This window comes from Mus pahari, chromosome 12 (genome assembly GCF_900095145.1).
Source record: "Mus pahari chromosome 12, PAHARI_EIJ_v1.1, whole genome shotgun sequence".
Taxonomy (NCBI): Eukaryota; Metazoa; Chordata; class Mammalia; order Rodentia; family Muridae; genus Mus; species Mus pahari.
The window spans coordinates 38,639,703-38,662,144 of record NC_034601.1 but is presented as its reverse complement, the minus strand read 5'-3'; the positions used below and the strand labels follow the sequence as shown (position 1 = coordinate 38,662,144).

The window sequence follows — 22,442 nt, the reverse complement described above, 5'->3', positions numbered from 1 at the left end:
AAAAAAAAAAAAAAAAGACTGGGGATAAGAGCAGCTTTCATCCTGTGCTTTGCAGTGAGTTCTGAGCTGAGCGTTAAGAACTGCTACCATCACACCTGCCAATGCATCCTCTTACCTTCTTCATAGACGTCATCATGATACTCTGCTTGCTCACAAGCTGCCAGATCTACTGCTTGCCGCCAAAACCTTCCAGGCAAATCAGCATTTCTGGTAGAACAGGTATTCGAAATGCCAAATTCTGAAGCTTTCTCCACTCTCTTCAGGATAACAGAAAAAAAGAATCCATCAGATGATAGTAACCTTGTTCAGAGCTAGAAAACAGTTGCTTTTCTGACAAGTAGGATTCTTTAATTTTCCCGTTTTTTGTTGACAATGAGCAGTATTTTAGTTTTGTGTGTAATGTTAATTGCAGCAATTGGCCAAGTTCTAACTAGCATTCCCAGGGTTTCTAAGAATGGTGTTCAGGCTTAGATAAGTTAGAAACAGGATTGATGAGAGACTCTGGTGCATAGGCCTAATGACCTGAGCTTGCTCCGTGGACCCCACAGGCAGTAGGAGAGAACAGACTCCTGACCTCCACACAGGTGCCACTGCACACAGATCTATATACACACAGATTTATATCTGCCTGTACACACGTGTGCACGTGCACACACACACCACAATAAATAAAATGAATATTTATTTTTTATTAGCATGTATTAATTGTCCAAGATAATGGGTTTCATTGTGACACATTAATACACATATGGCATATTTTGATAATACACCTCCCATTACCTCCTCTGTCCATGTTAGGGTAAGTTGTTTGGACATTGGCAATAGGATCCTGAAACCTGACTACTTTATTCTGAACAAACATCTGATATCAGTTTCTATGCCACTGAGACTTGTAAGTGAACAGGAACCACAGGCTGACTCCTCAAATGTCTACAGGTAGAAGGGACTACCACTTCATATTAAGCAAGCCACAGGTTCAATAAAATTGAAATAGATAGCCTCCACTGTAGTCATCTAGATTGCTTTAACTCAACAACAAGAGTTTAATAAAAGCACGACCAAATTCACAGTACTGGGGAAGGGAACTGGAGTTGAGCAAAACATCTTAGCCTTTGGACCGAGTAGGGAATATTTTATTTAACTTCATAGGTGAACCCCAGCATCTGTGTGCATTTGCATTCCCTTGTTATTGCTGAGCATTTACTCTTCAGACAGGCGCTGACAACTCATGATTTAGCTCTTTAAGTGAAAATTGTGTTGTCTTCCAGAACCTAAAATCAGTCTCTCAGCCTCTTTCTGTCTCTGTCCCTCAGTCTGTCTGACTCCTTCCTTCCCTCTCTCATACCTGTTAGAAAATGTTTTGACTCTATTTTCAATGTATAATCATAACCGAGCTCCTTGCATCATCTGCACAGCCACCACCTCAGTCCAAAGAATGAGTTTCCCAACAGCCTCTCTGCAATGCCTTTACCATAGCAAGTGATCCCTTTCCAAGTGAGAGCCACATCATAAAACACGTAAATATTTCAATTAGAATTAAGACAAATCCTTACAGTGTGCTTTAGGGTCCTGGACCCCTAACCTCTCTGTGAGCTCTGTTGTCTCACCAGCCCACTTTGTGTCAGCCACACTGACCCCTTTGTACATTCATCCTGTAACATTCCGATGGTGTCACCACATCAAGGCCTCACTAAACACCATCCCTCTGTCTACACATCTCTCCCACCAATTCTCATCCCACTCTTTCCCTCAACCCTCGCTCTCACTCAAAAGTCACCTTCTCAGCAGGGCTTTGCCACAACCACTGTAACCTCCGCCTCCTGGTTTTCCTCTCATCTACTCCAACTTTGTATCTTTTATCATTTACAATATACTTTCTCTATTATAGCCTCCAAACAGAACATTAGCAGAAATTGTTCTCTTCTTCAAAGGAGAACCCTTAGCAATCAGATTCATGCTAGTACTCACTCAGTAACCAAGACATATTTAGTAAAGGAAGAAGTAACTGGAGATTTATTCCAAGACACTACACTACTGCGTTTGTAGTGTTCCTGACCTACTTTGGAATGACTTTGCCTCTTACCTTTGGTAGAGAGCTTGGTAATAACTGTGTAAAAGCTTGCTAGAGGTTAAGTCATCTAGCTCTGGTGTTGCCTGTGTTAGGTTTCTGATGTCAACAGAGCTCTAAAGTTTAAAATCCAAGGATAAAATCTGGGCGTAGGAGGGGTTGGAGGTGGAACAGGAGTGATATGGAACAGAAAAACAAACTGTCAGAGTTGAGTGAAGGAGACGCCAGTCTCTACAGAGACTGTTTCCCGCATTGTCTCAAAGCCCATGGGTTGTCTGGCTTTATGGAGCGGCATGTACTAGAGGATGCACTGATTCTGACGATGTGGGCCCAGGGCTACCCTTTAGCTTCTTAAGTTCTAAGAAAGATGACTTTGTATATAGTATCTGTGCTTGTATGCACACACATGTAAACAAGCACAAATAAAGCTCTCAATTTTAATTTTTAAGCTAATACCCATAAGAGAAAAAGGAACAGTGGATTTATAGACTTAATTTTTTTTAGACTATGAATACAAGAGATAACTAGATGATATGTCATTTCATTGGAAATTTGTAGTTTTTTTTAAAAACTTTATTATATACATGTATTTGCCTGTTTTTATTTATATGTATGGGTGGATGTTAAAGGATAACTTGTAGGAATCAGTTCTCTTCTTCCACAATGGGGTCTCAGGAATCAAACTTAGGTGCTTAAGGCTTGGCAGCAAGTGCCTTTACCCCATGAGCCATCTCTCCAGCTCTTGTATAGGTTCTAAATAGAGGGTGGGGCAGAGTTTGGGAAAGATGAGGAAACTGAGCTTGATACAAGCAAAGGGTTTGGAAATGACAACTGCATGGAAGGGAACATTTGCTCAGTCCTAAAAAAGCAAGCCTTTAAACTATGTATGTGATGACACTAAGGCTAAGAATTAATGTCTGCAGTGCTTCGCCTTACGGTATTATCTTTCCCCAGAATAAACACATAAGAGCTAAGAGGGGTCTAGTCTATCTCAGTAACTTGTGTCCATTTATCATCTGTTCTTTCAGTAACTCTGTTCTAGCTGTGTTCCAGCAATCTAGTGAAGACTATGGGGAAACAAAAGTAAACGTTTCATTCTTAGAAAGTTCAAGTTTTTGTTTTTGGTTCCATATGCCATCTGCATAGTAATCCATTCAAGAGCAGTTCTAAAGTAAGACAGACTGGTTTAAAAATAAGTTTTTTTGTATGCGTATGTGCATGTGCACCTGTGTGTGCAGGACAGGACACCCTTGGCTACAGCTTTTTTCATTGGCTTGGAGCCACCAATTAGGCTATGCTGGCTGGCCAGAGGGCCCCTGGGGTCCACCTGCTTCCCTAGCTGGAATTACAAACACCACCATGTCTTGCCTTTAACATGGATTCTGGCTATCTAACCCAGGTTCGCATGCTTAGAAGATAAACACTTTAAGAACGACTGAGCCATTCATTTTTCCAGCTGTAAGAAGCTTATTAGTTAGTAACTGTCAATGAAAGCTCCTTTACTCCAGGCTGAGGTATCAGCAAGTAACAAAGCACAGGGAGCACTTGCTTCATAGAGAAGAAGGAGAAAGGCTTGGGAGGAGAAGAGGCACTCAGAGAACTGGAATAAGGAAGCTCACTCAAGCAGGAGGATGTGTCGCAGTAAGATGAGGCAGACAGGATAAAGATCAATTGTAAATCATAGAATGTTGCATTTAGTACTAGCTGAGCACCTGCCTGATTCTAAGGGATTTCTCCGTCACTGTGGATGCTCACCAACATCTCAGTCTCAAGGTTTGCTGGACCTTCTCTTTTATCACAGCATCCCCCCCGCAATTCTACTTTAGCCACACACTTAACCTAAAGCACGTTGTACAGAACCATTTCATCCCTCAGCCCAAACCCTGTTAACCAGCCCTCCATGCTAACCAACTGCCCCATCTCCATGTTTCATTCCTCTTGTTCCCGCAACACTGAAGCTGCACCCAAATCAAGTCTTTTAGTAGTTGCAAGCCATTCTCCTCCACACCTATAAGATCTTGCTGGGTGTGGTGGCGTACGTCTTTAATCCCGGCACTCAGCAGGCGCATTTCTGAGTTCGAGGCCAGCCTGGTCTACAAAGTGAGCTCCAGGACAGCCAGGACTATACAGAGAAACCCTGTCTCGAAAAACAAAAACAAAACAAAACAAAACAAAACAACAACAACAAAAAGATCTTGAAAAAGTACCTTCCCTTCCTTCCTACTCATATGGATGGTCTACTACTGTCTTACTTCCAAATCCCATCCCTTCACTTCTGTAGTGACAATCCCCAAGCTGGGATCGGTTTAATCTACTTGGTTTTTGTTTGTTTGTTTGTTTGTTTGTACCTTAAAACTTATACTTACTTCAGCTAAATCCACAATGCAACTGGAAATCTTCCTTTTGTGTTCTAGAGAGACCTTTCTCTATCTTCACCATCCTTCCACAGAACAAATTCACAGCTGTTTTTTAAAAGATGGGCCACTCAAGTGGATTTGGAAGTATTAGGAGGAAACATTAACTACTGAGGGTACACCCAGAGTTGTGATATATTACAGAGTAAAATCTGGGGTGGGGTGGGGGGAGCAGAGAACTCAGAGGTCATAGGAGAAGCAAGAGAGAAGAGTCCAATGGACAAAGATCATGGAGGAGAAGGTGCCTAGAATATCAGAGCTGAAGCTATCAAATTAAAGTGGAGAAGTTTGATAGCCATCAAGAGATGATGAATTTGGTCAAAAAAGTCATTTCTAGTAACTCTTTCTGTGGAAGGGAAATTGAAATAAATAGATTTTTTAAAATGTGTATGGTGCTGCTGATTGAGTAAGCAACAGAAATTAAGCAAAAATAATCGTGGACATGAGAGAACAATTAAAGTAGAAAAGCCAAGAGTCCACATTCTATATATCTGCAGATATTAGATAAGAAAATCAAATCATTCTACAATCAGGACTGACTTCAGGGTCAAATAAGAACTTATTGATTTTTCAAGATGGGAGATTTGTGAGCAAGATGGTGAAAGAGCCTCTGCAGAAGGTTTAGCGGGATGATAAAACTCTGAGTCCAGCTGGCTGACAGCGCCATGGAGGAGGAAAATCATAGAGGTGAGACAAGATGGATTTTATCCTTGAGTTTTCATTAAATCTCCCCCTCTAAAAGAGTGTGTCACTAAGGCCCACAGGACCTCAGTACTGAGACTCTGGACAGGGTTGCTGGAGGCTAAGTGGTCTTCCAGGGACTGTCATTCACAATGTGATCTGTCTCAGCTGTCTTGTGGACAGGGCTTCTGCAGTGGTCAGGGTGTCTTCCCTAACCCTGTCGAGATTAATGCCTCCCATCATATACTTCTCTTCTAACTTCAATTCTCGTAGCAGCTTTAAGTCAGTTATTTATGCTCCACTGGACTATAAACTCTGGACTCAGCTCTGGTACTCAACATCCCAAGCTTGGATTTAGTAGGCACTTAACAAATAATAGCAAGTGAGTAAATAGCTTAAAAACCTTACAGCTAGGCTGAGTTCTGGCTGGCTGGGTGCCCATAACACCTGCCAACGTAGATAACATTTGTTGAAAATACTGCCAGATAGGACATTCTCTCAGGAAAATACCACATGATTTTGAACTATGTGCGACACAAATAAACTGATTACAATGAATTGCTAAGTTGACACTCAGATGTATGCCCATGAAGTGTTTTTAATGGTACCTGAATTAAAAAATACACATCTCAGGACTGGAAGATGTCATAGGTCAGAAAGTCATTACTTCTGTGTGGGTTATCTAACCTCCCTCTCAATGGATGTTCTAACTTACTGTTTATTAGTGCAACATTAAGTGAAGTTTTAGCATTTACTCAAATACTCCTAGAGATGGAAAACATGCCTCTTTATGAAAACTGTTAGTCCATTTTGAATTGCTCTTAACATTAAAGAATTCTGGTGATAGCCATGTAGCTTTCGCGAATGAGTGCTCTTATTAAAGTACATACAAAACAGTCTTCCTTGCGTCTGAAGAAGGCTACAACATTACCTCCCAAGGTCTCTCTTTTCTTACTCCATTGACTTCTTCACGTGATGCCTATGCTAGAGGAAAGGCATGTGCATCAACTTGTTTTCTTGTTTATACTTAAGCCACCTCACGAGAAGCAACAGAATAATGAAAGATGTTAGAAAGTCTAACATTGAGGTGACATACAAAATCGCACGGGAATAACAACAGTCATCTGTATGCACAGTGGAGATCTGTCATGACGTTTGACCCTTACGCTTTCTGTTTGATTTTGAAATGCCTTACCTTAATCCAGTGCCCCATATTATCAGGCTCAAATGAAGACTGTAGAAAATAGATATAAACTATTAATGCACAGCAATAGCTTCAGCAACATTACTGTTTTTAAGCTGTCTTCTTACTAAAGCATATGGAAAGGTAGCCTTCATCCTTTCCTCCCAACTTTTCACTGGCAAGTTCAGCATTGACTAGCAATGAAAGCGCATTAAACCACGGTAGAAGAAACAGGAAGCCCTGTCTGGGACATCCTTATCACTTCTGGCTACCTTGAGATTGTGATGTACTAGGTCTGTAGTCTAGGCATCAGCATTTTATTTTTTATTTCTTAGTTCTCCAGGGCTAAGAGTCAATGTATAGAAGTATGTATTCTATATTCGGGTATAGAAAAGTTACTCCTCATGAAACCCATACAAACACTGTTTAATTCGCCTCTCTCTGTCATTTTCTGCTTAGTGACTGTCATGGTCCTCTCTTTTCCTGTTTGTAGAAGTAGCCAGATGCCTTTCGGTCCTTCCTACACCTGAGATGTTGTCTGGTAAAACAGGAGTTGGGGTGTGGAACAAAACTACTCAACTCCTACTGCTGTACCAAGCATAAATCGAACAAAATAAACGAATCTCTACCCAGACCAGTCAGCTATTAACCTGAAATGAGAAATCAAGACCACAGGGGGCCTCCTCTCTGTTCCCTGACCTCCAGAAGCTTACAGAACTCTAACAGTCACTGAGCAAGCAAGGTGTTTGCTTTGCAAAAATACTCGGGTTTGTTTAAAAAAACAAACAAACAATGGGACAACAAACCAATTAACTGGCGACAGAAAGTTGCTGTAAAGGGTATAATATTCTCCTTCACTTAGCTAACACTTCACCTTCAGCTCACCTTACACACAATTAATGCAGCTGTTCTGTTTGAATAACTTTGTCACTGCAACAAAGAAAGAGCTGATCCTATTCAAACACAGTTGAATTTCAAGGTACTCTTGTGTTTTACTTTCTCCTCTAGATAGTAATAATGAGCACTATGGGGGGGGGCGGAAATCCCTCTTTTTGTAGTTCTAAGTTGTCCCAATTTTTTTTTTTTTTTTGCCTTTCATCATCAAATCTATATTCATATGCTATTTTGGGCCCCATCTATTATGCAATGGAGCAACCTCAGTTTCCACTCGCTAACGTTCTGGTTTGTGCCCTCCAGTATCTGGAGCATGGTTTTCACTAAGTGGAATGTGCCCTGTGCACACAGATGCTATATTTAGGATAACCCACAAGAATGATGAACTGGGGCCCCCACGAAAGCCACACGTCTAGAGGATTTTTTCTTTTTACAGGAAAGTGCATCTGAGAGGTAAGAGCAGCTGGTGAAATTGCTCTGAAGCCCCTCCATTTCAATGCTCTCATTTACATTTAAAGCATCTATTTTTGTGACTGTTGAAGGCACACTTGGTGTGGCTGTGACTTTGCATGACTGTGACTTTTGTAATGTTCCAAGTTTTAAATGGTGTCTCTCTCTTTTTTTAAATTATTCCCCCCTCCCCCAACCTCCCGGTGCCTTTAGGAGCTATTACACAGAAGAGGTAAGAGATACAGGGAGTCTCTATCTTTGAATGCTGGTGGAATTTATCCATAATCATATGGATAAAATATTGAGATATAACCGTTCACCTGAACTTCTGGGTTCATTTTAGATACCTGGTGTAAAAACTGGAAGGGGGAGATATAAGGGATAACGTCAGAGAATTTCATGTGATGACTTCTTTTCCTTTCAAAGACCCCTTAACTTCAGATTTGAAGGGAGGAGGGAAAAAATGTGCGGAAAGTTTCCTAAAATTAGTGGCAGAGGTAAGGAGGAAGGATTAGGGGCAAATTCCCCTGACCCTGATGGACACTAGGAGACCTCCCCATAGATGGAAATAATCCCTACAGGATGCAGCCCACCACAATAGTGAGTACACAGACCCTATGGCTCCTTAAACCATGCTTCTTAGGACTGTGTTGGCTCTAGGGGTAGCCAGGCCAGGTAAGGATGCCCCCGGGGGAAGAGTGAGGAAGCGCAGGGCAGGAAGCGACTGGCTTCAGGACTGGGTGGCGCCTAGGGCCGGCCCATGTTCCTCAAAGCTCCCGACTGGGATCACCTTGAGATTCAGCTTCCTTGTTAACCGTTTCCAGCGACTCAGCTCCATCTTCTTCTTTGAGGCGGACCCTCTCTGCGGCGCCAGCAGCATGTTTTGCATGCTCAGGCCTAGACTTCGGCCACAACAGTGACAACCGCGCCTCCTCCCAGACTGCTTTCAGGTGGTGCTGGGAGTTGTGGTTCTGCCACCTAGCAGCTAGACAGGGGTCAGACATTCCAGAACTACTCCTCCCAGGAGGCGTTGCGCGGGAAGCTTGCTTTCGCGCTGTTACCATGGCACCGGTGGAGGTCACTGAGCTTCTTTAGCAGGGCCTTTGCCTAATTCTGGCGCTTGGTAATGACGTAGAAATTCCTGATTGGCTCTGCGGCGGAGACGATAGTTTAGTGGGCCAAGGGTTCTACGAGCCGGAACACGTGTTATCTCTTGCGAAGAGTTTAAGGGTCCTGAGGGTGTGGAGTTTTGTTATCAACCGGTGAGTGTTCCTTTTCCATGTTGAGGGAGGGTGAGTAGCGCCCACTTTGATTGCGTTGCAGTCTTGTTCCCACCTCGTCGTTACTTGGTTTCTTGTTGGTCTAGGCTTTTGCCAGCTCCGAGTCTCCCAGTGTGATTGCCAGTTACATCTCAGAAGGGCCTCCTTTCTCCTGGCCTTTGCCAGAGAATGAGCTTCTCAGCTGCAAGTTTTTTTGAATTTAGCAGTTACTTGGGAAGCTATAAGAATAGGAAAGTCTAGGGCTCCTGGGATGGCTAATGGAACTAAGAGAAAATAGAACCTAAATAGCCAAGCCTGGGTGGGACACACAGTCCACTGAAGGTGTGTGTGCTTTCAAGGCTGGGCAGAAATTCAGAACTGGAGTTTTGGACCCGGCCACTTGTTGGTAACTCAGCTTACTTACTGGCAAAATGGGATTGTACCTAAACCCTGGGAGTATTGTAATGATTGAAAATCAACGTGTGCAAAACATTCTGCCAGGGAATCGAAACCAAACTCTATAATCTGGTGGAAATACAAGGAAAGCTGTGCCCCATAGACCTAGCACCTCCCCTCTAACTTGAGTGAGAACCAGTAAGAACATGGTTGAATGGGTTGTGTTACGTTCAGACCTTCTGCTGGCTCAATGGTAGTTCTTTTGGAAGAGTTAGTTTCATGGCGATTCTTTGGAAAGTGTGCCTATTTTTTTCTGAATGAAAAGCAGAGTTCAGAGAAGTACATATAATACAGTGTGTGTCCAGTTTTGGAGAACAAGTGCGTTTAAATGTTTGGATGAGTCTGGGGAAAGGCTGTCGATTTGGAGAAATGGATTAGAGGCAGAGGGGCAAGATGGGAAAAGAACAGTTACACTGTAGCAAAATAGGAACCATCACGGTTAATATAGAAACATTGCATTTGACAAATTTCAGTTTCTTCTAAGCCACTAGCCTATACTATAGTCTCTAAAACTAAGACATCTATAATTCCAGTAACAGCTCTACTGGTGACTGTCTAAGTCACTGTTCTGTTGCTGTGAAGAGACATCATGACCAAAGCAACTGTTATAAAAGAAAACATTTAATTGGGGGCTTGCTTACAGTTTTAGAGGTTTAGTCCATTATCATCACAGCAGGAAGCATGTTGGCATGCAGGCAGACGCTGGAGCAGTAACTGAGAACTTCATCCTCATCCATAGGCACAAAGAGGTTTGGCATGTACTTTTGAAACCTAAAAGCCTTCTCCCAGTGACACATTTACTCCAACAAGTCCATAACTCTTATCCTTCTAATCCTTTCAAATAATACTACTCCTTGGTGACTAAGCATTCAAATATATGAGCCTATGGGGGCCATTCTTATTCACACCACCACAGTGACTTTATTAGCTTCACTTTACTAATGTATAAAATAAAGGTGAGTAGGGTCTGTGTTGTATTTGTTTTGAGGGTTAATGTAGTTAATGTATCAAGCATGGTGAGTACCCAGTAAATGTAACTACTGTGATTGTTAGGCCTTTCAATGGATGAGATCAGCATTTGCTTTTTTCACTGGGGTGGTGTCTCATTCTGTAGCCCTGTCTGGCCTGAAACACACTCTATAGTCAGGCTGGCCTCAAACTTACCAGAGATTTGCCTGTCTCTCTGCCTCCCAAGTACTGGAATTAAATTATGTGCCAGCATTCTCTGCTGCATCTTTCCTCCCTCCCTTCATTCTTTTCTTTGTTTCTTAAAGATTTATTTTTCTTTTCTGTGTATGAGTATTTTTGCCTACATGTATATATGTATATCACAAGTGTGCATGGTACCCTCAAATGAAAATAGGAAACCCGATCTTCTAGAACTGGAGTTACAGATGATTGTAAACTGCCATGTGGTTACTAGGGATTAGGCTGGTTCCTCTGCATAAATAGCAAGAGGAACTACTGAGCCAATTCCCCAGACCTGAATTTTATATTTTTGATGTACCTCATTGGTTTCGTTTCATTCTTCTTATTTATTTTTTAAACTTTTATTGGATAATTGGATTTTTCTTCAAATTTCTTCTGTATTTCTTTCTAACAGGTTTGGATAGCATCATTCATTCTCATGAGGGCTATTTCCAAACTCTTTAACACATGTGCCTAATAAAGTTTAGTATTGTTAGTGTATCTCTCTTTCCCCTACCAATTAGGGAAAGAATTTTAAAATATTGCGACATCCATCATTTCTGAATCAGCCTGGTGCATTGAATTCTTTGGAAGTTCTTCATAGTCTCTTTCTATTTGTACATAATTGGTAACTTTGTATGAGGAAGGTGGGGGAGATATGGATGTTTAATATTTACAAATAACTATAGTTTTCTACCCCCCTCCCCAAAATGTGATCATCTCAAGCTTGCTGCATTCAGTTACCAAATTTGGGACATCTGTCTGCAAAGATAATTCATTTAAACAACATTTAAAAATTCTTTCTCTACTGACAGATTGGCATTAGCAGTGTTAGGGCAGGGAGTTGTCAGAAATTCAGAAATACAGATTTACTCACTGCCTGTCAGTTTTCCCTGCATCCTAAGGTTCTTCCATAGGACCCCTAAATACTTAATCTGTAAAAGTGAAAAGGACAAGTCCAGCAATATAAGGGACTCACAGTAAGTGGAAGGGGCGGGGCATGGTGATAAACACAGTTGAAACCATTTGATGCTGTGGAGATGGTTCGGCTGCATCTTGAACTTTGCTTGGGTCGGTGATTACATCACTTCCAGATTATGTTTTAAAAGCGCCCTGTGGTTGCTGGAGGCTGTTGTGTAGGTACAGCTTTCTAGTGGATACAACGGGCAAGAGAAATCCTTTGATTTATGCATGGGAGCTGTTTCTTCTCAGCAGCTGCCATAGCCCGGTCATTGGCACATTATTTAAAAAAACAAAACAACTATGCACATGATTATACATTTATGTCTGTATTGAATACATTAATTCATAATAAAAACTTGTATAGAAAAAGGTTACAATTGGAAAAATGTATCTAGCATTGAACAATAATTGAGGATAGGAAATACTGGTTCTTTGAGCTCTGAAAAAATGTTTTATGTTTTTAAATGTTGATAAGACACATTTTCTAGGGCCAGTGAGATGGCTCAGTGGGTAAAGGCGTTGCCACAAAGCTGTATGAGCAGGGTCTGCTTTCTGAGGCTCTACATGATCGGAGTAACTGAGTCCTCCAAGCTGGCCTCTGGTCTCCAGTTCGAACTGTAGCATACATTGGCATGCACATGTGCACACACGCACACACACACCCCCATACGCGCGCGCACACACACACACACAGTGTAATAAAATAAATTTTAGCTATATTTTCTAGTGCTGTCCATTTTTCTTCTTTATTTCTTGAGACAGGCTCTCACCATGAAACCTATCTCAGAGCTGGTAACTGATGTCTTCAAGGGTCTAGCATTATTAACTGTGAATCTCAACCCCATATGGGTTTGCCCAAATGAAGGTGGAGGGTCATATAAAAATTTTGCAACATAAAAGGGTTCTAAATATATAACAAGTATAAATTAAAAACAGACAATCCAAGGTGGTCTGGCAGCACTCACCTGCATTGCATTGTGGAACATTGCTGCAGTTTTGGTTTTGAAGGCACAGCTATACATTGTGAGCCTTCATACCACATGACTCCAACAGACGTTGTCCCAAACACCCCAGCTTAGACTCAAGACTGTTGGGTCTTGTATACTCTTGTGTTTATTCTACATGCAGTTTTCTACCCTTATAGGAAAAGCATTGATGATTATAAAAATCAAAAGATTAATCAACGGCAAAAACATTCAAGTATAGCTCCTTAATAGCAAATATTAAGCTGATATTAATTCTTTATATGAAATAAACATGCACATTCATTAGTATGCAAATCTGCTTTAACCTTTTTCCATTTGTGTGCACACATGCATGTGGAGGCCTGAGGTTGATGAGGAATCTTTCTCCATTTTTCTACCTTATCCTTGAGGCAGGGTTTCTCAGTCAAACCTAGAGCCCACCAGTAGAGCTGGTCTGTCCAGCCAGCTTACTCTGGGGGTTACTTTCTCTGACTTCTGAGGCTGGAATTATAGGCAGCCTGTCATGCCCACATAGTATTTACATGGGTTCTGGATCCAAACTCCTCCCATGCAGCACGAGGGCTTTAACCATTGAGGCATCTCCTCAGTCTCTTCATCTTTAATAAATGGTAAAATTAGATGTGTACCAGACACATGTCTTAAATTTTCTTTATGATTTGCTATTAATGAATTTTTGTACTTTTTATATATACATAGGTTTTATGACAGTTTCTTTGGCAAAGGGGGTTTTGAATCGAAATGTGTAGGCAGCTGTGTTCCAGTGTTCCCAAGCTTTACAGCAACATGGCTCTGGTTAAGTGGAGAAGCTGTGTTTTCTTCAGTCACAGCTAAGTGGGAAAGGATGAGCGAGAATGCTCTCAGGATTGAGTGATGGAGACTCTCAGACCGTGTTTATTCTTCCCTGGTGTTCCCACCAGTTTCCAATGAACTAGACCTTCCCCCAGAGAAGAGTGAGTCTTGGAAGCCAAGAAAAGTATGGGTTTCCAGATTTAAGTGCCTCTACACTTTTGAACAGTGCTTGGTGGGTTTTGAACAGTTCCTTGAAGAATGAGTTTCTTTATATTGAGAGAATGTATGATAGTTGCCTTTATGAAGATAATTGTTACTTACTCTAATTTTCTTTGCACCAGTTTTGTTTGTTTGTTTGTTTAATTATACTTCCTGTATGGGTCTTGTATGGGTCTTTTGTAGGGCAGTCAGGCACTTACTGGCCCATTTTCCTTAATCTAATTCTGTTTGGTCTCCAGTTTTAAAAATTGCTCTTAGAGGGGTTGGAGAGATGGCTCAGTGGTTAAGAGCACTGACTGCTCTTCCAGAGGTCCTGAGTGCAATTTCCAGCAACTACATAGTGACTCACAAGCATCTGTAATAGGATCTGATGCCCTCTTCTGGTGTGTCTGAAAACAGCTACAGTGTACTCATAAGATTAATAAATCTTTTTTTAAAAATTGCTCTTAGAGTTGCTAGCTTAAGTTTTATTTTTTTTAAAAAAAAATCTTAAATTGTGCATTAGATTAAGTTTTGCTTTGCATTTTGGCTTGGAATTAGAACACAGTTTCCAACCGTTTTACCATGATGTTATGCATGCCTCTGCTATTCTGTTCAATGTGTTTGTGCAAAAGAACCTCTTTTAATTCTGATTTCTACATGTGACTGAAAACCCTGTAACACTTGTCTTTCTGTGTATAACTTATTTTATGTAACAGTGATCTCTAGTCCCATGCATTTTCTTGAAGGTGACATTATGTAATTTTCCTGGGGTTGATTATATATGCTTTCTGTCCATTCTTATACTTTACTATTTACATATTAATTCAGATATTGCTCTGTGGAGGCTCTTATTACCTCTCTGAATTTAATTTAAAAACACAGCACATATACATTTAAACTCTTTACAGACTTTAAACAACTCAAGCAAGACATTTTCTGAAAGGGAAGAAACAGCAGGTTCTTATTTCTAGAACTTTCTGAAGTAGGTCCTTACTGTAGTTTCTTCTCAGACTTTTTACAGCTCTTAGCTTTGTTTCAGTGTGGCTTCAGAGTGCTGCAGATTTAGTTAAGTATATAAAATGAGTTTTATCAGCTGGGCGGTGGTGGTTCATGCCTTTAATCCCAGCACTTGGGAGGCAGAGGCAGGCAGATTTCTGGGTTCGAGGCCAGCATGGTCTACAAAGTGAGTTCCAGGACAGCCAGGGCTATACAGAGAAACCCTGTCTCGAAAAACCAAAAAAAAAAAAAAAAAAAGCTCATAATTTTTTACATTAAATGCTAATTGTTTAACAACATCCTACAAATGATGTTTTCTGTTGTTTTTTAAAACCCTCTTGGTCTATTTATAAAAGTTAGAAAGAAGGTATTTTTTCCTTAAAAAAATTTTGTCTTGGGCTGGAGAGATGGCTCAGTGGGTAAGAGCACTGACTGCTCTTCCAAAGGTCCTGAGTTCAAATCCCAGCAACCACATGGTGCTTACAACCATCCGTAATGAGATCTGATGCCCTCTACTGGGGTGTCTGAAGATAGGTACAGTGTACTTACATATAATAAATAAATAAATCATTAAAACAACAACAACAACAGTCTTTCCCATTTTGAAATCACTCATAGATCATTTATCTGCTCCTGTAGTTTCTCATCTCTATGGGAGTAAACTAGAATATATATAATCCTACTTTGCAGATAATGTTATTTTATGCTGTGTAGTCTTTGATATATATCCATTATGCTGTTTTGGTATCTCTTTTATTGAATTTTTATTCGCATGGGAAAAATATATTGCTTAATAATCTCTCAAGTTGGAGAAGTGTTGTTAATAACATGTGCCCTAAGTGGAATGACCTCCCCTGTGCTTGTGTTCGGGGCTGAGTGACCGTCACAGTTAACCTTCTATTTCAGTCCTTTCATTTGCTTTGTTTCCGTCAGCTTCTATGTGTGTGCACACATCCTGATACCCAAGAAAGCTGTGAACCAGAGGTAATAGACACGCAGCTATTCATTTTTGTGTACGTTGCTTTCTTTGCAAAGTACTTAGCCTTTAGACGTCATGAATCGCCTTCTAAATTTAATGCTGTTTTCTTCTTAGAACCTAGAAGAATCCCGAATGATGAAGCTGAATCTCGTCAAAGTTGTTAATGGCTGTCGTCTAGGAAAAATACAAAACCTGGGCAAAGCAGGGGACTGCACAGTGGACATTCCAGGCTGTCTTCTCTACACCAGGACTGGCTCTGCCCCACACCTGACACATCAGACGCTGCGTAATATCCACGGGGTCCCAGTCATGGCCCAGCTCACACTGTCAACCCTGTGAGTGCTGAACCTAAGCCAGGTATCCAGCCTTAGCTGCAGCGTGCAGGAAGTTTTCTTAGCTTTCTCATGTGCATAATTTGTAGATTAAAATTAAAATCAGAAGTAAAGTATTAGCTACTGTACAACCTTTGGGTCCTAACTTGGATCCCAAGGCGAGACCTGTATGTTAGCAGTGCTGTCTGTACATTTCTTTCCAACTCTAGGCCCTTTCTGTTGCTCAGCCCTGTGGGCCCATGGTTACTGGTACATTTTATGAAACGAGATAGACTCCAATTGTTTTAAGTACAAACTATATTTAATTGAATATTTTGCTGTATGACCAAGTAACTGAGATACTGTGTTGATAGTGATTTTAAAAAGGGCAAGAAAGGAGAAGGGATCCAGCAGAGATCAGAGCAGTTGGTTTTTGTCGGCTTTTCTTCTCATGCACCACTGGCAAACTGTATACCCAGACCTGCCGGTCGAACATCTCAAACAGTGTAGTGGTGTGCTCTGCTGTTGAAGATAGCATTTACCATCATGTGGCTTATTTGGGTGCAGAGAAGAGAGTGTCAGGTGCTATACAGAGAAGCTAAAGAGTGATGCCTTGCTGTGCCATGCATTTCCCTGTTTTTCTTACAGAGCAGAACATCATGAAGTCTTGGCAGAATATAAGAAAGGAGTTGGAAGCTTTATAGGTAAAGACTAATTTAAATTCCATGCATGTGTAATTTGTGACGTGTTAATTTAGATTTTGGAGGTCCCGCTGACTTACCGTGATTCTCTCATATATTTATTTCTCCTTTTCCACCACCACACCTTCTTCTCTCCCTCTTCTTTCTCTTCCTCCTCCTCTTTTTCTTTGGGGCATCTAAGAAAGAAGCCTTGGGGATTGAAGGTTCATTGAGAAACATGATCCTGGTTGCTTTACAGGATCAAGGTTACATAATATATCATGACAAGCCACAGGGACTATAACCTCCTCTGGGTACGTGTGAAGTCAGGCCACAGGGACTATAACCTCCTCTGGGTACGTGTGAAGTCAGGCCAGGGTGGAAGCAGTGACTGTGGTGAACAGGTGTGACGCCACTGCTGCAGACTGTGTGCAGAGATCAGAGCAGAGGCCATGGCTGTACACACTCCACAGCTGTCTCCTCATGTAGGAGCCTCCTTCATAAAGAAGAAGATGCAGAGCTCAGGTGTTCCAGAAGGAGGACTCTGAAGATGTTACGTGCTCATCTAGTGAGAGGAAAACCTCAGTGGTGGCAGCTGCAGAACCAGGTCATCCATGGACCTCTTTCTCTCAGTTTCCTCCCCACTGCCCAACACGTGGGCCTCGTTAAGTAAATTACTCCTGAATCCGTAGTCCTCCATTCTTCTGCTTTAGAAACCGTGATGCCTCACTGGTCCAGTAGAGGAGAGTATGAGATCTCAGTACCTTAAGTTGAGAACAGTTTTAATCAGCTTTAAAGTCTGCAAGGCTTTCATTAAGTGCCCGTGGCTAGCATGCACTTTCTAGAGATAATTGTAATAACTGAAACTTAGCAAATAAGGTAGAACACTGCAAACATTTTAACATTTTTTAATTTTGTGTGTGTATGTGTACGTTTTAAGTGGATCCTATAGGAAATGTAGGGTATCAAATGAAATTCATATATGAATTACTGATCATTTTTTAAATATTTATTTTATGCGTTTGAATGTTTTGTCTGCGTGTATATGTGTGTACTGTATGCTCATATGCCCGATGCCCATAGAAGTCAGAAGGCCATAGAAGTCAGAAGGGGGTGTTAGACCCCCTGGAACCAGAGCTATAGGTGGCTATGAACCAGTTCAGTACTGAGAACTGAACCCGGGTGCTCTGCAAGAGCAGCCAGGGCTCTTAACTTTGAACCATCTCTCCAAACTGAGGTTGTCCCAGTAGATCAGTGGTTCTCAGCCTTCCTCATGCTGCAATCCTTTAATACAGTTCCTCATGGTGTGGGGACCGCTAACATAAAGTTACTTCGTTTTTATTTTATAACTGTGATTTTGCTACTGTTATGAATTATAATGTAAATATATCATATACAGAATATCTGATAGTAACCCCTGTGAAAGCTTTGGTCATTTGACCCTCAAAGGGTCACCACCGCTGGTTGAGAACCATTGCTTTAGTGTTTCTGGTGTGTTACTAATCACAGCTCAGCTCCTTCTTCAGCTCCAGCTGACCAGAACCACAGTTCCTCATTTCAAAATATGGTAACAGTGGCTCTGATAGTGTCTTCTAGGGACCCTGAACTTCACAACCCAGGCCTCCACTGTCTGCATGTGTCTCAGCATTACCTTCTGCAGTCTCATAACAGCTCAGTGAAGTTCAAGCTTTCTAGCTCAGAGTTCCAGAATTTCCACGATGCTCCCCAGAACAACCTGTTCAGCTCTGTCACAGCAGCATCCTCTGGACCTGATACCAGTTTCTGTCTTAGAGGGGCTACTGCTTTAATAAAGATGGTTACCAAGGCAGCTTGGGGTGGAAGGGTCTATTTAAAGGTTTATGTACCTTAACGAAAACTGAAGCAGAGGCCCCCAGGAACACTGCTTCTTGGCTTACTCCTTGTGACCTGCTCACCCTGTTTTTGTATAGAACCCAGGACCATCTGTCCAGGAATGGCACTGCCACAGTGAGCTGGGCTCCCCAACATCAGTCATTAATCAAGAAGGTGCCCCACAGATTTGTCTCTAGGCCAGTTTCATAGAAGCAGTTCCTCAGTTGAATTTCCTCTTCTCAGATATGTCTAGGTTTGTGTCGTGTCAACACAGGATGAACCTTTACATTTAGTCCTTTTAGGTTGGACGGTCTCAAATCATTTTGCTCCTTTTCACGGGCCGTCTGTTAACCCAGGATCAGGTACCAGCTGTTAGCTGAGATGAGAGATGCTTTATCTAGCAGCACATGCTGGGAGGCTTCTCCCTATAGCACTTTGAACAGTTCTTTCTGTTTCTATCCAGGCATGCCAGAATCGCTCTTCTATTGTTCCCTGCACGATCCAGTCACTCCCGGCCCAGCTGGTTATGTTACAAATAAGGTGTGTTCTCAGGAGGACCCTCAAGACTGCAGTCTTGTCCTGGGAAATCCGGTTATGGTGACCCTCAAAAGCATCCCCACGGCTGGGTTGATTCCTTGATGCCCTCTATTTATGCTGAGGATTGTAACAGGGTGTGGTGGTTCCTAAGATTTAGGAGGGCTGCTTGAAGACGAGCTAAGTTCGGGAACAGAGTCTCAGCATTTTAATGTTGCTGGAAAAATTCAGAAGGTGGAAGAAGGTCAAGTTCCTGCCAGGTAGGAAGGTCTGTGAGGATAGTAAGCATAGCCTTTGGATACAGGCACTTTGTGTGCAGCGTTAATACTCTGGGAAGCGCAGGAAAGCTGCTAAGGAGTTATCACTGATGTGTCTAGATGTAATGGAACCTCAGTCAGTATTGTTGCCAGATCAGAATTCAAAAAGGCTAGATCTCTAGCCGGAGGTTGTGGGGAGTAAAGGATGGCATCAGTAGCTCTTTAGTTTCACCGAGTGGTGGCTCTGTTGGCTCCGCCTCTTACGGTGGCATGGGCATGGCTCAGTGTACACCATTGCCTTATAAGAGCAGTCGCTTCCTTCACACAGTGACTATTAATTTTACTTAAGTTTGGATTGTTTGTTTCTGAGACAGGGTTTCTCGGTTGCCCTGGCTGTTCTGGAACTCAGTCTAGCGAGCAGTCTGGGCACAAACTCACAGAAGGTCCGCCTGCCTCTGCCTCCTCAGCGCTAAGATTAAAGTTGTGTGCCACCACTGCCTGGCATAAATACCATTTTCAATTGTGCTTCTCTACAGATGTTTATTTTTAATTTGATTTTTAAAAATAGTATGTTTTACTATTCATATATATGTAAATCACTGTAAGAACTTAGCAGAGGGAACAATGAACTCTGTCTAGGAAATCTGAGTTGAACACATCAGAGTAGGTAACATTTAAACTCAGGACATTCAGTTCATTTGGACTATAGTGAATTCTAAATCACGTCTAGGGTTTGCTTTGTATTTTCGTGTTTCTCTTGTTAATTTCTCATCTCTCACTCCACGGCAGTCTGTGTCCGTGTGGGGTTTTGGAGGTCGAGTGGAAATGACCGTTTCCAAGTTCATGGCAATTCAGGAGGCCCTGCAGCCAGATTGGTTCCAGTGCCTCTCGGATGGGGAAGCATCTTGTGCAGAAACAACTTCCATAAAAAGGGCCAGGAAGTCTGTGGACCGGTCGCTTCTGTTCCTGGACAGCTGTTTGCGACTACAGGAGGAGTCTGAGGTGAGGCTGCCCAGTAGCTGTGGAAACGCTCATCTCCCTTCTGCGGCAGGATGCACCTTGTCTGGTCCCTGCCTACTTCTCTGTTCCTTGCATCTCTGCTTTACATGGTCCTGTTTCCTTTGCTGAGCCCCAGGAAGTTGGCTTTTCTAGGATTCCCTCTTAGGCTCTTTCATCCCCAAGCTACCTTCCCGTAGTTATTTTTATTTTTTTAAAGATTTTCTTTTTGGGGCTGGAGAGATGGCTCCGCAGTTAAGAGCACTGACTGCTCTTCCAGAGGTCCTAAGTACAAATCCCTCACAACTATCTGTAACAAGATGTGATGCCTTCTTCTGGTGTGTCTGAAGACAGCCACAGTGTACTTACATATAATAAATAAATAACTCTTTAAAAAAATTTTTTCATTTTACTTTATGTACATGAGTACACTGTAGCTGTCTTCAGACATACCAGAAGAGGGCATCAAATCCCATTACAGATTGTTGTGAGCTACCACATGGTTGCTGGGATTTGAACTCAGGGCCTCTGGGAAGAGAAGTAAGTGCTCCTAACTGCTGAGCCATCTCTCCAGCACCGCCTTCCTTTAGTTTTAATTATTTGGTGAATAATTTTGAAAATGTACTTGTGTCAATTTCCTTACTTACCTTGAGAGTTAGAACTGTATACATACTGGGCTATAACTGAGTTGTGGCTGTAAAATGTCCATTAAGCTCTGAACTGGTCTTTCTTCAAGTCTCCTCATCCCGAGCTTACAGCATTCACCAGATTCCATAGCCCAGGAATGTAAACGTTTTAAGACTTCTTGACCACACACCTTTTCTGTCCAACTGTACATTACTCCCTGACTTCATCGCTTCACACAGGCCTTGAGGCTGCCTCTTCCCGCTTCCTGTTGAGCCCAGTCTCTCGTGTCTGTACTTACCTTCGAGCTGCTTTAGCTTCCCTCATCCATTCTCCTTTCTGCCTAACCGGTCTTCAGCTCAGCTTTCCAGGAAAATTCAATGATTCTCCACTTCACTTCCCACGGTCTATGTACCTGGCATGCCCCTGCTCATCACAGACTGCCTTTTCCCGTGACAGGCAGTCTGGCCTTTCTGAATTATTTTGCAGTTCTTTAAAGCATTCATTCGTTTAATTTTGGGCCACTTATACCCAGAAACAGTCCCTGACACTTCTGGGAAGTTCCCACCATCCTTGGCTACTCTTTTAATTGATATGTGCTATCCCACGACACGGCCATATGGCTCTGCACTGACTTCTGTTAGCTCAGGTTTGGTCCCGGTTTTGTATCTGCATTAGGTAGCAGAGTGTCTGACATAGCAAGCCAGGAGTGGTGGGTTGTGAGATGACGAAGAGAGAGCTCTGAGGCCATGCGAAGGATGCTTTCCTTAGAGAGCAGAGAGGCGGGAAGCAAAGGTAGTGATCACTCAGACTCAGTGGCTCATTCCTGTAATGCTACCTTCAGGCACATGGGATTCTGGGGCAGAAGGATCATGAATTCCAGGCCGGCTTAGGCTATCTAGAGAGACCTTGTCTGGAAAAAAATAAAATAATGGTTATCAGCGGGCCAAATATGAACTTTAGTAATAAAATGTAATTTGGCTAGTAAGCTCAATTAGGGGAAGCTTTCTTCTGAACAGAACTTTTTTTTTTAGCAGAGGAGTCCAGTATGGTGATTTTGCTATGGATCTGGGTGATTGGTTTTGGCTTATTAACCAGGTGTTTTCATATTTGTAATATTTGCTAAAGAGAAAACAGGAGAAAGGGATGTGACAAAGATGATCAGAAAGTCCAAGTGAGTCTTAGCTACAAGCTCAGTAGTCCTCACCTAAGTTCTTGTGGTCAGCCTTATCATTTGTTACTGTGCATATTAGTCACATGTTGGGGCCTTTCTGTATCTCTAATACCTTCATATTACTAATAGTGCCTCCTTTCTTAAAGATAGTCTTAGGCAGGGCGGGCCTGCTTCAGGCTGTGATTGACAGTCCTGGGAGGGGGCGGGCCTATGCAGTTGTTTACTTGGTGCATCCAGGACACGTCTTCCTCTTTTTAGTTACTGAATCTTAGTCTTTTGTTGTTCTTCTTCTTGTTTTGTTTTTTTTCTTTGGTTTTTTTGAGACAAGGTTCCCTGTAGTCCTGGCTGTCCTTGAACTTGCTCTGAATACCAGGTTGTCCTCAAACTCAGCTCTGCCTGCCTCCTGAGTGCTGGGATGAAAGGCTTGGTCCGCTGTTGCTCAGGTCTGGATCTTGTTCTTAACACCGTTCACTACTAAAGCTCTCTGACATTCTGGTTTGGTCATTGT

The 22,442-nt window shown here is 42.1% G+C and overlaps 2 protein-coding genes and 1 non-coding gene across 4 annotated transcripts in view; 2 read left to right on the top strand and 1 right to left on the bottom strand.

Annotated features, from left to right (window-relative positions):
* Ccdc191 (coiled-coil domain containing 191) overlaps positions 1-8,592 on the bottom strand; it is a 70,856-nt gene extending 62,264 nt beyond the window's left edge. Inside the window, exons 1-3 of the mRNA XM_029544334.1 lie at positions 8,481-8,592; positions 6,359-6,397; positions 116-257 (exon numbers count right to left, since the gene is read on the bottom strand). Coding sequence (XP_029400194.1) covers positions 116-257; positions 6,359-6,397; positions 8,481-8,579 — 280 coding nt within the window. The 5' untranslated portion in view covers positions 8,580-8,592. The remainder of the gene's footprint in view (positions 1-115; positions 258-6,358; positions 6,398-8,480) is intronic.
* Positions 8,593-8,842: 250 nt separating this feature from the next.
* Positions 8,843-22,442, top strand: part of Qtrt2 (queuine tRNA-ribosyltransferase accessory subunit 2) — a 25,106-nt gene continuing 11,506 nt past the window's right edge. Inside the window, exons 1-6 of one of the 2 annotated variants that reach the window (XM_029544887.1) lie at positions 8,874-8,952; positions 15,462-15,512; positions 15,622-15,842; positions 16,467-16,522; positions 18,813-18,889; positions 19,930-20,142. In XM_029544887.1, coding sequence (XP_029400747.1) covers positions 15,640-15,842; positions 16,467-16,522; positions 18,813-18,889; positions 19,930-20,142 — 549 coding nt within the window. In that variant the 5' untranslated portion in view covers positions 8,874-8,952; positions 15,462-15,512; positions 15,622-15,639. Of the gene's footprint in view, positions 8,953-15,461; positions 15,513-15,621; positions 15,843-16,466; positions 16,523-18,812; positions 18,890-19,929; positions 20,143-22,442 lie in introns of both variants that reach the window. The other variant, XM_029544886.1, reaches the window with a different exon arrangement.
* Positions 11,704-11,836, top strand: LOC115065158. The gene has a single exon (XR_003844953.1). It is a non-coding gene; the product is annotated as a small nucleolar RNA SNORA84 (small nucleolar RNA).